The sequence below is a fragment of the Meleagris gallopavo genome, chromosome 3 (assembly GCF_000146605.3).
Source record: "Meleagris gallopavo isolate NT-WF06-2002-E0010 breed Aviagen turkey brand Nicholas breeding stock chromosome 3, Turkey_5.1, whole genome shotgun sequence".
Lineage (NCBI taxonomy): Eukaryota > Metazoa > Chordata > Aves > Galliformes > Phasianidae > Meleagris > Meleagris gallopavo.
The window spans coordinates 8,380,615-8,395,062 of record NC_015013.2 but is presented as its reverse complement, the minus strand read 5'-3'; the positions used below and the strand labels follow the sequence as shown (position 1 = coordinate 8,395,062).

The 14,448-nt window shown below is 43.3% G+C and overlaps 1 protein-coding gene across 1 annotated transcript in view; it reads right to left on the bottom strand.

The window, feature by feature from the left end:
* Positions 1–951: 951 nt before the first annotated feature.
* The window catches only part of GFOD1 (glucose-fructose oxidoreductase domain containing 1), a 69,722-nt gene continuing 56,225 nt past the window's right edge, over positions 952–14,448 (bottom strand). The window contains exon 2 of the mRNA XM_010708342.2: positions 952–8,409. Coding sequence (XP_010706644.1) covers positions 7,490–8,409 — 920 coding nt within the window. The 3' untranslated portion in view covers positions 952–7,489. The remainder of the gene's footprint in view (positions 8,410–14,448) is intronic.

Here is a 14,448-nt window from a genome sequence, read left to right as displayed (position 1 = left end):
CTCGCTGCACGTTCTTGGTGCCTGAGAAATGGGTGAGTACTGACATGAGCAGATCTACCATCTTCCTGAGTGCTCTGCTGCAAGATAGACAAAGCAGCACAGACAATGCTTCCGCCTTTTTGCAACATCTTAAAAGCAATACATCTTTCCTCAGAGCCCAGGATTTCCCACTGCTTCTTATTATCATAGAATCATAGAATGGCCTGGGTTGAAAAGGACCACAATGATCATCCAGTTTCAACCCCCTGCTATGTGCAGGGTTGCCAACCAGCAGACCAGGCTGCCCAGAGCCACATCCAGCCTGGCCTTGAATGCCTCCAGGGATGGGCATCCACAGCCTCCTTGGGCAACCTGTTCCAGTGCATCACCACCCTCTGTGTGAAAAACTTCCTCCTAATATCTAACCTAAACCTCCCCTGTCACAGTTTGAAACCATTCCATCTTGTCCTACCTCCTGTTTCAGCCTTGATGAGGTGTAACAGAGGTGTTACAAGGGATGAGATGAGGGCTGGGCAGATGTAGGTCACTGGAAGGAGCTGAGGATGAGGATGAGGATAAGGAAGGAAAGGCATCCCAGGACACCCGTGGAGAAGTGGGAGGAGGGCCTGAAGTGGTCTCCAGGCTGTGCCCAGGACAGGCATCCTATGTCCTCATTTTCTCTGCTGCCAGCCTGCTGCCTTTGGTGGCACCTTTGGCAATAAAACCAGCTGTCACCCTTGGACACGTGGCTTGGCAGGCATTAGCCCGGGCCTGTCAGCAGCATTAAAACCTCAGACAGGCCATTGCTAGACCTTCCTTCCCTCTATTCTTCCACCAGAATCACCACCCCAAGTACAATGCCTGGGTGTTTTACTCACACATGATGAACCTACAGGCTGACCAGGAAACACAGGCGAAGGTGAGGGCAATTACCCCACTCCCTGAATACATGGGAAAAAATGACAGCTGGGATCACATCCTTTTATGTCTTTATTTGCCAGTTAAGATCCTTTTAATCCATCGATGCAAATATGCAGAACAACAGGAAACCATGATTTAAGCAGCACATACCAGTTGGCCGAGAATAAACTAACTACATTCCCCAAGCAATGTAAAAGTAACAATGCACATCATCTTCCAGAAGAAGAAACAAACAGATATTGCAGCCGAGAGGCACAGCAGGCAGCTTCCGTACAAAGTAGTTTGGCTGTTTAAAATGCTGGAACCGGCCCTCACCGTCCCTCCAACCCCACCCCCCACCCCAAAAAGTCCTACTATAATTTAAACACTTTTTTGTTTGCTTTTTTTTTTTTTTGGTCTATCTACATAATATATAAAATATAAACTCTGTTTACTTATAACACTTACTTTTCTTGATAAATAGCTCTTTAAAATATCTACTGTACATATGTCCATGCGTTGACATTTTATATATATATATATAGCATTTATATATATGTATGTATGTCTGAAAAACAATAAATATATACTTAATATTGACACAGCAACAAACCGAACATATTCTCATTTTCAAAATCAAATAAAACCAGTACAGAGAGAAACAGTGAGTGTCATTTGTGAAGCACGGCACAGCAGGGAGCCTGGATTCCTGCCCTAGCGGGGGCATCAGGTATGCCATGTACTTGAGTGGTTGTATTGTTAACACCATCTTTAATGGATTTGTCTCCAGAGTTACTTCAAGTCATACATTAGCCACCCTGTATGCCACGTGTAACACAGACTGGGAGCAAACTCAGGGGGAAATGGGGAGACCCGCCTCTTGACTCGCAATGGAATGAAAGAAGGGGAGGTACGCGAGTCTGACGGATGGTGTAAAAAGAAAAGAGAGTAATGGATGGCTGCAAGGTCAAAAATAACCACAGTAAACAAGTTAATAGATTTAAGTGCTTTTAGAGACGATGGCTGGCACTGCTGCAAACAGTATCTTGATTATCTACAGCCAACACCGTGTAATGAACCAGTCTTCCCTTTGCCACAAGAAGATACAAACGAAACCCACATGACCAAATTCAAATGCTGGAAGGGGGTCACTGCTTGACACTGCAAGGGTGCGGGTTCAGAGCTGGACCTGCACGAAGGCAGTGGTATCCACCAAACAGGCATGGGGTTTTTTTAAGTGTGAACCTAAAACAAGAAAAAAACACAACCCCAAACTGTTAATTTCACAAATGCCAAAACATAACAAAAGGGATTTTTTAAAAACTTCATTTCAAAACAGCATTCTTTAGAAATGGAACTTAATCCCAAAAGCAAAATTAAAAAAAAAAAGACCTTCTGCATGTGTTGTGTTCAGTTTTGGATTGACCACAGCTATTTTGTTTGTTCATTTCACAGAAGATGATGAATAAAAGCTATTTCAGTTTGACCCATGCTGATACCCATCACTCTCCAACCCCACTGCTTTGATTTGGCAGCTTTGAAAAAGCCATTACTTGCCTGGGCTCTGGCTTCATACACTCAGTAAGTCATGAGGTTATGACACTGGTTCATGAACGCAGCTTTATGTATAGTCCTGTCTACTGAAAATTTCTTCTTTTCATGAGCAAATGGAAGTGGGCAGTTAATTACTGTGAAGGGGAAGTTGTTTTTACTGGACATACTCCATCCAGCAGCTCAAGAGAGTGGAAATTTTAAAGCAGATACAACTGCCAATGATTATTCAGTCATATGTCATCTCTAAAACTTACAAGCTTTGCTCCCCACAAGTAACAACTCAGTAACAAGAAGCTGCTATCCTGAACAGTCCTGCCATTTCACAACCAGTCCTAAGTACCCAGAGAGCACTGCAGAGGTCAAACAGCCCAGTGCTGTGCTTCGTATGTATTTAAGGCTACATCACTGGGCCACTGGACACCTAGCCAACGTGTGAAGTATCTGCACAAAGCCAAACATCTGCTGGGTGCATTTAGACCTTTGTAAATACACAACTTAACAGTGAAGTGACTTCGCAATTTGTGATGCTTTATACTGGAGGTCAGAGAACAAAGTCAAATTTAAACATTCCCAGAAACAAAAAATTGTCATCAGTAATTTCTGAATCTCTGCAAGGACACCATCAAGCTACTACATTTATCTTTACCCATGAAATAAAATCAGCTTTTTTTTTTTTTTTTGTGTAGAGAATCTTTTTAATTTGTCTGGGTCTCTTCCACTTTTGTATGCATGTGGAAATAAACAAGGTAACAGAAATTGAATTGTCTTCATGCTGTGATCACACACAGCAGGAAAGCCTCCTTCTTTGAATGGCTGAACTCCCAGGACAGCTGCACAGTCATCACGATTCAAAAGCTATTGAAAAGAAGGAAACATGAAGTACAAAGTGGAGAGTGCCTCTGATTGCCCCGTGCTGGCTGGGCAGGAATTTGTCATGCTTTCAGCCAATGCCAAAGATGAACTCTGCAAAAGTCCATCCTGAGCCTAAACTTGTCTACACAAGCCCCGATTCTCTGCCTTATTGGCTGCATGGGTAAGGACATTCCATCTCTACTCAGTATTTTTTATCTACACAGCTAAAGTACTACTAATTTAACACATGCACAATATTAGATATAGGAAAACCCAAAGCTCCTGCAGAGGTCTTACACCTCAATGCAGGACTTCACTGAGGTCAGCACTGAGGCTGTGCACGCATCAAGCAGGAGCACAGGGACACAGGGAAGGGTTGCCCTACTACCCCGGGTGTGGAGCCCAAGCTGACTCCCATTGAAAACAAGGCATCATCTTTCAGCTGACCATCCCAGCACTGGAAGAGGCTCCTACAAAGCAGAAGAGCACTTCACCCTGGATACCCCCTTTGGCTCTTTTCGTCTTTGGCAACAGACCATAATGTTCAGTATCCTATGTGCATAGGTAGATGGCAAAGGAAAGAGCCTCTCAACAACAGCCCTGGGAAAAAGGAATTAACATTTATCATCTAGCGTATGAGTAAGCTCATTTGGGGGCCACTGTAATTTCCAGCAGCAGCCTGTTTGGCTTGGCCTGCACCAATTCTAGCAGCGTTCGTCTCACACGTTGTGGCACAGCATTAAAGAACAGCATTAAAAGTGCAATTCCAAATGTATGTTCCCTGGTGTGGTACCGCTTTTGAGTTCAATCAAGTACGTCTCTTCTAACTGCTGCCCAAATTCTCAAAGCCAGCAGGAACTACAGAGGCTATTTAGGGCAACCCAATGTACTTTTCAGCTGTACCAAAAGAGCAGAGGGCTTCATACTGCCAAAGAAGATCCCAGACTGTAAAGTAACATTTATTTTTAGAATTGTAGTACATATTCTATAAATAAACCAATTCCTGGCTCCTCTAAGCCAGGTGGAAGTTAAGTATCTTTACATTTGGAACTACAGCATCCTCGCCTCCCAGAGAATGGAAAAACTGTAATACAATCCTGAACGTATGCAGTCACTGCTGCCGTCCCAGTTAGATAACAGTTCACCTCAATCGAGCCTAAGATCTGTGGTGCTGTCAGAAAAAGATGCCCCCTCTGTCCCTGCCCCTGCTCACCTTGGCTGCCTCTCTAGGAGCTATGTTCACACAGTGAGCTGTACAGGATCCAACAATACAGGACTAACACAGGTATCAGGTGGCTCTGTAACCAAAGCATTACATTCTATTTCTGCTAAGCAGCAAGTTCTGCATTGCTAAGTCTGCACAGAGTGTGGATGATGACTGACACTGAAACCTCCAGATCCAAGATAGAACAGGTAAGGTCAGGACCTGTCCCTGTTCCTTGTGTTTCACCTGCTGACAGCTCACTGCAGGGAGGGCTGTCTAGGATTCCAGAGTATCTTCTTCCAACTGGAATCATAAAACCCAGAACGACACGGAAAAAAGTAAAATGCAGATAGGAAAAGCTGTCCACATTCATGAACCAAAACAAGGTGCAAAGACATGAGCAGCAATTCCAGCACAAACCACTAAGAAGTAAGATTCACAAACATTTTGGTCCATGTTTAGTTCCAGTTTTGGATGATATGTAACTAGACACGGCAACTTATCTACTGTGCTTACATTCATGACTTGAACTTGCCAGTATTTTCAGTAAAGGGCTTCTGCCTTATTATATTAAAACTCTCTCTTGATCCCTTTCAGGCTTATTCAATTTTTCAGAGGATCAAATTTGGTCTTCTGTATTTTTCTGTGCATTTTAAAGGGCTGTAACTGTACATCATGGTATACCATAACAATTACAATAGGAAATTCCTGTTGGCAAGGACACTACTACAGCAATTCTCAGATAGGTCACTGTAGGAAAAACATTCAAATTTGTCAAAAGCTTCTTCCAAGAAGGAACGATGAAAGCTTGCCTGAGGCCTCTGCAAAAACTGGCTGCCCCAGACACAGTCGCTAAAGCTGGCAGAACAATATGACAGGAACAGTTCTGTTTGGCTGCAGTTTTGTGGTATTACGTTACTCCATCATCAGTCATGCTCTGATACTTAAGGGAATACCTCATGAAAGGTCACACATACATAGCCTTTAAAAATCATGCACTAGTAATTTTGGGGTGGGATTCAAGTTTCCTAACATTAGTGACCTAAAAATGTAGAATCAAGATTTTCTGCACAGACAAAGGAGGAGGACTGGAGTTTCCAGTATGCACTGCTTCTATCTTAATCTGAGGATGAACTGCATCACCCTATGGAGAGTTCTCGTTGTACTGACAATCATGTCCTTGCAGAGTTGATGGAGACAACATACCTGACTTTTAGCTGGCTTGTGTCAGATGAGATGAATCGCACTAATTATACTCTCCTGTTCAAAATCATGCAGCACTAAAACTGGGAACAGGACAGGCAGGAGCATACAGCAATCAGATGGACTCATTTGAAGGAGGTCTTCAGAAGCCCTCAGTGCTCCTAAAAGTAGCAAAACTGTAAGTGCTTTTTAAAAAAGCCTGAATTATTCTGATTGCACTCTTTCTAACACTAACACTAATCTGAAAAGAGGGTCATATTTTCTTATTTACTGTTTGTCCAAATGTTTTCCTCTTTCCCCTAGTCAAAATGAAGAAAAAGAATCCTGAAACGGTTTTTATCAAGTTTAATATAATTTAGTGCTATATGCTTGTTTTCTACTTTTTTTTCCTATCTGAAAACCTAGTGCTGTAAACACATAAGCCCAGGAGCAGCTTTATGCAGAAAAACAGCATCCCCATTTACTGGGATAATACATGTGCCTTTCACTATATTTTTTTAAGAACTGAAAGAATATATTCTTTCAAAACTGCAAACTAAACTATTAAAAAAGACAGTACAAACTTATCAAGAAGGTTTGTCCACCCCTGCACTGATGACAGGGAACGATCACTACAGTACCAGCAGCTAGCCACTTGAAGCAGGTAAAGAGGTGGGATTGCTCTTCCCACCTCTGATAGGTGACAGTAATTTTTTCCCTGGAAATGACAGGAAATTTTCTCATCCCTTTCTATTTTTCACTCACAAGCGCCATTTGGTGGAGGTGAAAGCTTCGGGGTTGAGCTACATGAAATTAACTGTTGGTATAGATGTCTCAAGTGTGACTTCACAAAGGTTTAGAAGAACTGTCTAAGCATCGCAGGGTTTGAGGGTTAGATTTCTACCATTTTGTTATCTACCTAAAACCAAAACGCGAGATGAATTCACTCAAAAGTGAGTGCCACACACAGGAGATTGTGTGCAAACCTTTGTGAGGCTAGCTCGAGTTCAGCTGTGTAATAAAACCCACCAGCACTTTTTCATGCCACCTGCCATTTATGAAGGTTTTTCTCAACCCATTTCAATCAGCAAATCTGTACAGTAAACACTGAAGCTTACCATGAGCTCACAGAAGACCCTCCCTCCCACAATAAATGGGTCATATGCACTGCAATTGAGGGCTACTTTTTTTGTAAAAGCTACACATCTTCCTACATAATTGTGCTTTAAAAGAAAATGACAAAACAATTAACTAAACCAACATATAGAAGCTCCAGCTGTATGAAAAGTGAGCTGCCAAAATTTTCTGCATCACGCAACACTCACACAAAGTCCCATTGTTCTGTGTGTTGGTTGGAGGTGTAGTAGTACAGCATGGTGGTGTCAGCTGTCATGGTAGGAACCATTCATGTCAGACACTACAGAAAATTTGATGACATGACAGTACCTTCACAGCCCTCTGGTAGGTCAGGAAAATCTAAAAGGATCTTCCCAACCTTTCACAGTAAACACAATTGGATAATCTAAAGCACCTGCAAGCAGGAGACGAGTCCATGATACATATTTCCAATAATCCAGATAATACTGTTACTAAAACAGGTAAGTCAGCTCTCAACTTTCCTATCCATTTTGGGCATTTCTAAGGACCTTTCCACTTTGGTATTTAGCCACCAACAGATTTAGTTGATCCAAACACCATATTTCCTTCTCCCCTATTCCTACAGCTGTTTGCAAGATGTTCAAGCCCTTCAAAAGGGCCGAATTACCATTTCCTTTAAGAGCTGTCTGGTTCCTATTCTTTCCTAGAAGCTGAGTGGAGCTAGCAGTACAGAGACATCCTGCTCTTCCGCATGGCTTCACTGATTAAGTACGCTGGGCTCAGTTCTGGCTCCTCAGTCATGATGGAAATGTTCTGCCACTCCCCCAGCTGGTTTGACTTTTTAATGGTGTCCACCACACACAGGGCATATAGGCAGTCATCAAAAGTGGCAGCCATCGTGAGAGGCCTCCCGTCCCAGGTCCTCCTGTCGTCCTGGTCCTCAAAAGCCTGCCGGACAGCTTGGACCATCTTAATGGTGCCTCGGAGGTACGGGGAAGGGATGTCACTGAAGGCCTTCTCCGGAAGCAAGGAGTTGCTGACCGGTGTGGAGTCCTTCAGCAGGAGCTCCCGCTGAGGAGAGTTGTTGCTCTGTCCGTAGAGATCAGTGCCGATGACAATCAGCCGTCCCGCCGAGCCCACCACGATAATATCTTGTTTGAACTCCCCTGGGACGTTGAAGTTGAGCGTCACCGTGCAGCACACGCCACCTTCCAGAACCATCTGAAACGTACAGAAGTCGTCACTGGTGATCTGCCGTATCCCCTTGATGTGGTCCGTCTGCTTCACGAAGGTCTTGAGCAAGCCGTGCACCTTCACAGCCTTCTGGCTGGTGAGGAATGTCAGCAGATCAATGATGTAGGTGCCAACCGAGTGCAAACCTCCGCCCCCCATCAGGTCGTCACAGCTCCAGTTGTACTTCTTGCCCAGCAGGCTTCCGCTGTGAACCTGCACCTCGCACACCAGCAGCTCCCCCACGTAACCCTCCTGGATCAGCTGCTTCATCTTCACAAAGGCGGGCAGGAAGCGCAGTACGTTCCCCATGATGCTCATGAGTTTTGGGTAATAATGAGCTGCAGTCATCATCCTGAAGGCATCCAGCGGAGTCGCTGTTCGGTCACAGATGACATTTTTTCCAATGCCTGAAAAACATTCACAAAAAAAATCAACAAGAATATACTGATGAGTAAAGTTATTGCCTCAAACTAAGCCGTGGAGAAAGACCCCTGAAAGAAAATATATCGATATTGTGTTAAAGACACAAAGATCCCCTCTGGCATTCACGTAATTCTTAAGCCACCATCACCACCATGAAAATGTACCCTTTTTGTTCTTAAAATGCAATCATGTCTCTAAGTAGTACAATAGTGACAGTCTGGATAGATAAGAAAGTAAGCTAGGATAAAGTGGACTACTACCCCACATTTGCTACCTTCAGGAACAGATGCAAAACCAACCCCCTCAGCTCTGCCATCTCACTCGCATCTCTTCTGTGATGTGTGTGGGCTTTCAGGAGCTGAAGCTGTTTCAGATTCGAATCCCTACAGCACATGAGTCACACAGCCTCAGGTCCACAGCGACTTGAAGCAGGTGCACTGGCAGGCCTGGGCTTGTCTTCTCAATGGCCTTGTTCCTTCATCCTTCCCATTCTGACTGTTCAAGGTGCCTTCACCAGAGACACGGAAAGTACTTGGCTTCTTGCATAATTTAGAATGCAGTTGCTTCTCACAGAACACCACGCTATTCTGAAAAAGGCAGGCATTTTTTTGAAGGAGCTCTTGAGTGATGTCAACAACACAACCACAGTGCCAAGGGAGAGCCACAATTGCTCTAAAACAGGTCAAACGTAACTGTGACAATCTGTTCCCTCCCAGAATTGCCCATATGTGCACGGCTTACTGAAGCTTGCACAATGATCCTGTTTTATCTGGCCATCAAGGTATGCAGCTGAATGCAAGCTGAGATGCCTAAATAATGGTTTTCATATTGATTTTCCCTTGTCAAATACTTTCACTCAATATCCATACATACAAATAGTGACAGATGAACAAAGTAACAGGCAGAAGCCTACAGCAGAAACTCATCTGCAGAGAGCAACATGAAGTGTGACCACGGGTAGATTACTTCCCACCTTCCCACGTTCAGCATGAGATGACTGGAGGCATATGTCACAGCAGAAAGGAGTAGTACATTTACATAAGGCCTGCACCTAAGCTTTTGACACAGCATAAAAGAAAAGGAAAATTCTTTAGGGCTCCAGTTTCCTTTATGGTCACAAACCTGGATATTTTTTATGTTTAATGAGCAGTATTAGGTGAGCTATATATAAAAACACCCTATAGCACTAAATATGAACTTTGTCTTGGGAACCCAGGGCTATAGCTGGGTCTGGCATTTAGAAGAGCTGAGTTTGGATCCTGTCTGCTGGAGTCTAGATGAATAAATCCAGTAAATCACTCCATCTCTTTGTGCTTTGAATTCCTTTTTCTTTAAAGAGATGTTGTGAGGATAAAATTTCACATGTTTTGGAGCTGTTTGGATGAAGTCATATAAATACAGACAGATGGTAAGGATCTGCCTGAGCCCGCTTACATGAATATTTAACAGTCTGACTGCAAGAAGAAGGGGGTCACAGTCCAAACATGCAATAACCAGCTTATCCACACTGCCTATTCCCAGTCTTTGTCAGCTGCTATTTGAGTAGCTGAAACTGGAGGGAGGGCTGTCACCACTGAGATGGCAGTCGCATCTAGTAACAGCCAAAAAGGGAAAGATTCCTTCAACTTGACCTATTTACCTACTACACAGTCAGGTAAGCACAGAGGGACTCATTTTCCCCTCATGCTAGCTAAGAATCCTCTATTCAATGGCCACAGACTTCCTTTCTCACCTTTCTCTCTCATCTTTACAGACTACTACTGATGAATTAGTTGCCATTTTCAACTTCGTAACATTCCTTTTCCTGCTTCTGAATAATATTTTTCTGGATGTGTTTCCGCATTCATCCACCTGCCCTATATTCCTCTAACTAGTAGATCCAGCTGTGCCACAATACTGATAACTAATATAACAGCCCACTTTGAGTCACAGACTCTTTGCAGAGAGATCATAGTCTGGCAAACTGATTACAAAATAAGGGAAGCCAGTCAAAACTTGCCTACAGTGGAGTCTTCCTGAAAAAGCCATTTCTCCCCAAAGAACCCATTGATACTACCTCATGATCTGACCTCTTCAAACTATTTGACAGGTGTGACTTTCTGCTCCAGATCAGCTTGTGTCTTCCTGCCTCTCAGGTGTCTGTCTCATCTCATCTGGGGTTTGTGCAGGCACTCACCTCTCAAGATATGCAGCTCTACACGTGCATGTGAGGAAAAGGGTTTGCTTTCATTAGGCACTGGAGCCTGGGGACAAACTTCTAGCTGTGTGCTCAGTGGCCAGGCTCAGTGGGGGCTCAGTCATGACTGAATGGGGACAGGAAACAAGGCTGTCCTTATCTACGTACCAAGTGATGATAATAAATAAAGAAAAACTTAAAGAGTTTTCACATTCCTTATATTGAAGAAAAATTGCTATTTACATCATAAGTAAGGCACACATGCAACAAAAAGGGAAGACCCCTAAATATTTGAATGGAGACAGGAAAAATGTGGACTCTTACATTTATTCCTTCTACCATTTCAACCTTTTTGGAAAGCTTGAAGCCTTTTAATTACAGCAAATCCAAAATGCAAATGTTCCTAGAGCCTGTGCATATGCTGATAATACATGCTGTGCTCTCATCCCTGTCAGGGATTTAAGCAGATTTCTGGTTGGCGCTCAGAAAGCTTTTGTACTCCATTAAGGCTCGTCCAAGCTCTTCCAGCATGACACCGCTCAGCACTTGAGTCTGTGCACACTATGTGTCTTTGTCTTCTCTCTAGCTGCAAATCTGCAGGCAGCCACCTTAGCTATCTTGAAACAGGGAGAGGACATAAAAGGTTTGCTTAATTCAATTTATGGGAATAATTTGGTGTGTTTATGCAGCTAGAATAAGAAGCTGGAGGATCAAAACACCGTCATTTTCTGCTCTTCTCCCTTTGCTTCCTTTACAAAGGAGAAGAGCAGCCATTCTCTAAAGCAGCAACATGCACACAGAGGGCAGTGTGGAAGGAAGACCATCCTTCTCAACACTGACAGTCCTGCGCTTCTGCCTGCAGACTCCAAAGGAACACAACACTCTTGGGGAACTGACCTATTTACAGTATCCACTCCCGTTCTCCGTGTGTAGGCTCTGCAAACGTGGTTTGTCATTTCACACATCCTTGAAAATCACACCATGTACACTGCTAGCTACATGCCTTAGGCCCACTCCATCCCACGGTACTCCAGGCACAGGTGGCCAGAACTGCAAAGATTCTGCGTGAGCAGCCACTGTCCTGTGCTGACAATGAGTCAGTGTGCCCACAGTGGAGGGGCCATGAGAGAACTCAGTTAGACACAAAAATTCTGCTCCCCTAAGCCCCATCAGCAGGAAATAACAATGGTGGACATGGAAGGAGTCCATCCATTAGACAGACCAGATCCCTAGGCCAAAGACTTGGGGTATAGTGTGCTTCCACTGTCCTCAAAACCATGTAAGGACGTGAGTGTAAGCTAAGTGACACAAGAGAATTTGACTTACAGGTTCGTTTGCTCAAGAGCAGAAAATGACAACATCTGATGACTGCTTGGTTCCTCTTTAAAATGAACATTATGAAACTACTACTAACATTAACATATTCTCAGTGTTTTACAAGGAAAGATAAGGGCTGAATGGCCCTCCTGGGACTGTTCTGAATCTTCCAAGTAAAACCTCAAAAACTTAAGATACCAATCTGTGCTTATTTTAAGGAGATCTCTGAAGGAGTGTGTGTCCAAACAGATCTCTAGAAACAGCTGAGGAAACAGAAGAAAATTGTTTATGCTATCATTCTTTTGAGTGAAGATTTCTCAAGCACCTTATGCAGAAAAGTCATATTTTACCAATATGTTTACTAACGGTTAGTCAATCATCTCACAGTAAGTTTTGTCTGGATGTCATGTGACACTTGCAAACTTCAGCCTTTGCTTTAGAAAGTCTTGGTGATACGGAGATAATTCTGAAAGCCAAACAGCCCACAGCTGACAGCAGAATCCCAGAATCATAGAACATCATGAACTGGAAGGGACTCACGAGGATCATCCAGTCCGACCCTTGGCTCCACACAAGATCACCCAAAATTCAAACTTGATGCCCAAACACTCCCTGAACTCCAGGAGTTTGCAGCCCTGACCACTGCCCTGGGCAGCCTGTTCCAGGGTCCCATCAATGTCTGGTGAAGAACCTTTCCCTACACCTCAATCTGACTGTCCCCTGCTGCAGCCCCATGCTGTTCCCTGGGGTCCTGTTGCTGTCACCAGGGAGAGAGACTATATCTACTTCTCCCTAAGGGAAAAGTAGGTACAGTCCAGGTCAGCAGCATTTTTTTTTTATTTTTTTTTTCTGTGTAGAGTAATATTAGTAAGGAGGTGGAATAAGAATTCCAGATTTTGAAATAGCTGAGGTCTGCAGTTCTTCATTTACAAAAGGCCCTAACTCCTCGGTTACCAGTAGCCAAAGTGTCCCTGCAATGCCCCCAAGCTTCACAACCCACAGCTGAGTTCCTGGGCCAGGCCTCACGAACCGCAGGAGGCGCAGCCTTCATCAGCTCTGGACAATGCCATGTCAGCTTGTTCCCATCTGCTCTGATTGCTTTAAATACGGACAAACACATTTTCACAGTAAAATAATAATTAAAGAAGAGTATCCACCACTGAACTGTGGCAAGACTACTTCTCTATCTGTTCAACTTAGGACACGATGCCTCAGTACAGTATTTTCTCCTCCTATTCACAAGAAGATAAAAAAGAGCTTTCTTTAGTGTCTGGGCACATAACCAAAACCCTCACTGACACTGACGAAAGGTTCGTTCGTTAGCAGTCACTACCTACTGGATAGGGCTGAAAGGGAAAGTAAGGCTTTGGTGGCCTAAGCTAAGTTGGTCAGCAGAAAAACACACTTCTAAAGGTTATGGGGTGCTGCTAACACTCAACGAACAGTTCTGAAACACAGGAGCTGTGGAAGAGCTCGCTTACCAGCTTATTTCAAACTGATGATTTTCAACGTTTATATCAGATGATAGCATCTGCTTTAAAACTGTTGTGGTTTTGTTCGTTTGGTTTTTTTAAGAAGCTAACTCAAAATTGCATTCCAAATGGTGGCAATCCACATTATTAATATTAGAAACTATTAATACGTCTCCAATAAATACAGACAAAAGGACAAAAGTTTCTGCTCAGACCTTGACCATTACGGCTGTTGTTGCCTTTGGATCCTATGCAGAATCAGAGAAAATCATCTTTGGCACTCAGCTCTGTTCTTGGTTCATAACACATGTTGCAGCGACATGTGCTATATTATTAGTATACATATTAATAGTTGCAATCAGATCACAGTTTCATGCCTCATGCACTTTGACATTGTTTGAAGATACACAGCAGTATTATCTAACATATGAACGAGGAGTATCTCATTTACATTCTTCCAGCATTATAACACTGAATAATTAAGCTAGGATATACAGCTGCTTTCCTAAACGTGCCCACCTCAACAACAACAAAAAAGTAGCAAATTTAGTTTAAAAGCTCTACTTTGCTGCAAATTGATGTTTTTGGCTATTTCGACCAGACCAGATATTGGCCAGACCTCACCTGGGGAAATATCAAAAATCATAGTCAAGACAGAATCAAAACAAAATGACATATCAGAAGTCACTACTTCTCATTCAGATAGTTTACTTGCAGCAATTTCCTCTTGTGCACAAACATGCACATATTGCCAGCTCTGTGGTTTTGCACAGAAACCATCTCAGAAACCATGTGAGGCGCCAGGAGCCAGTGCACAGTTCCCTGCAGTTAAATTGATGTTTGATATAAGCCGAGCATCAGCAGAGCTGTGTGTTTTGCATATTCCCACACTAGACAGAGATCTGTTTGCAATATTAATCAAGCCAGGGTACTGTGCTGATGCAGCCCCCTTAGGTATTCAAAAAACGCCTTTCCATTTTGATATTGCATAAAAATTTAAATGAATTCTGGTGTATACCTACATGAAAAAACATACAGAATTGGTTGAAGGTAATGAC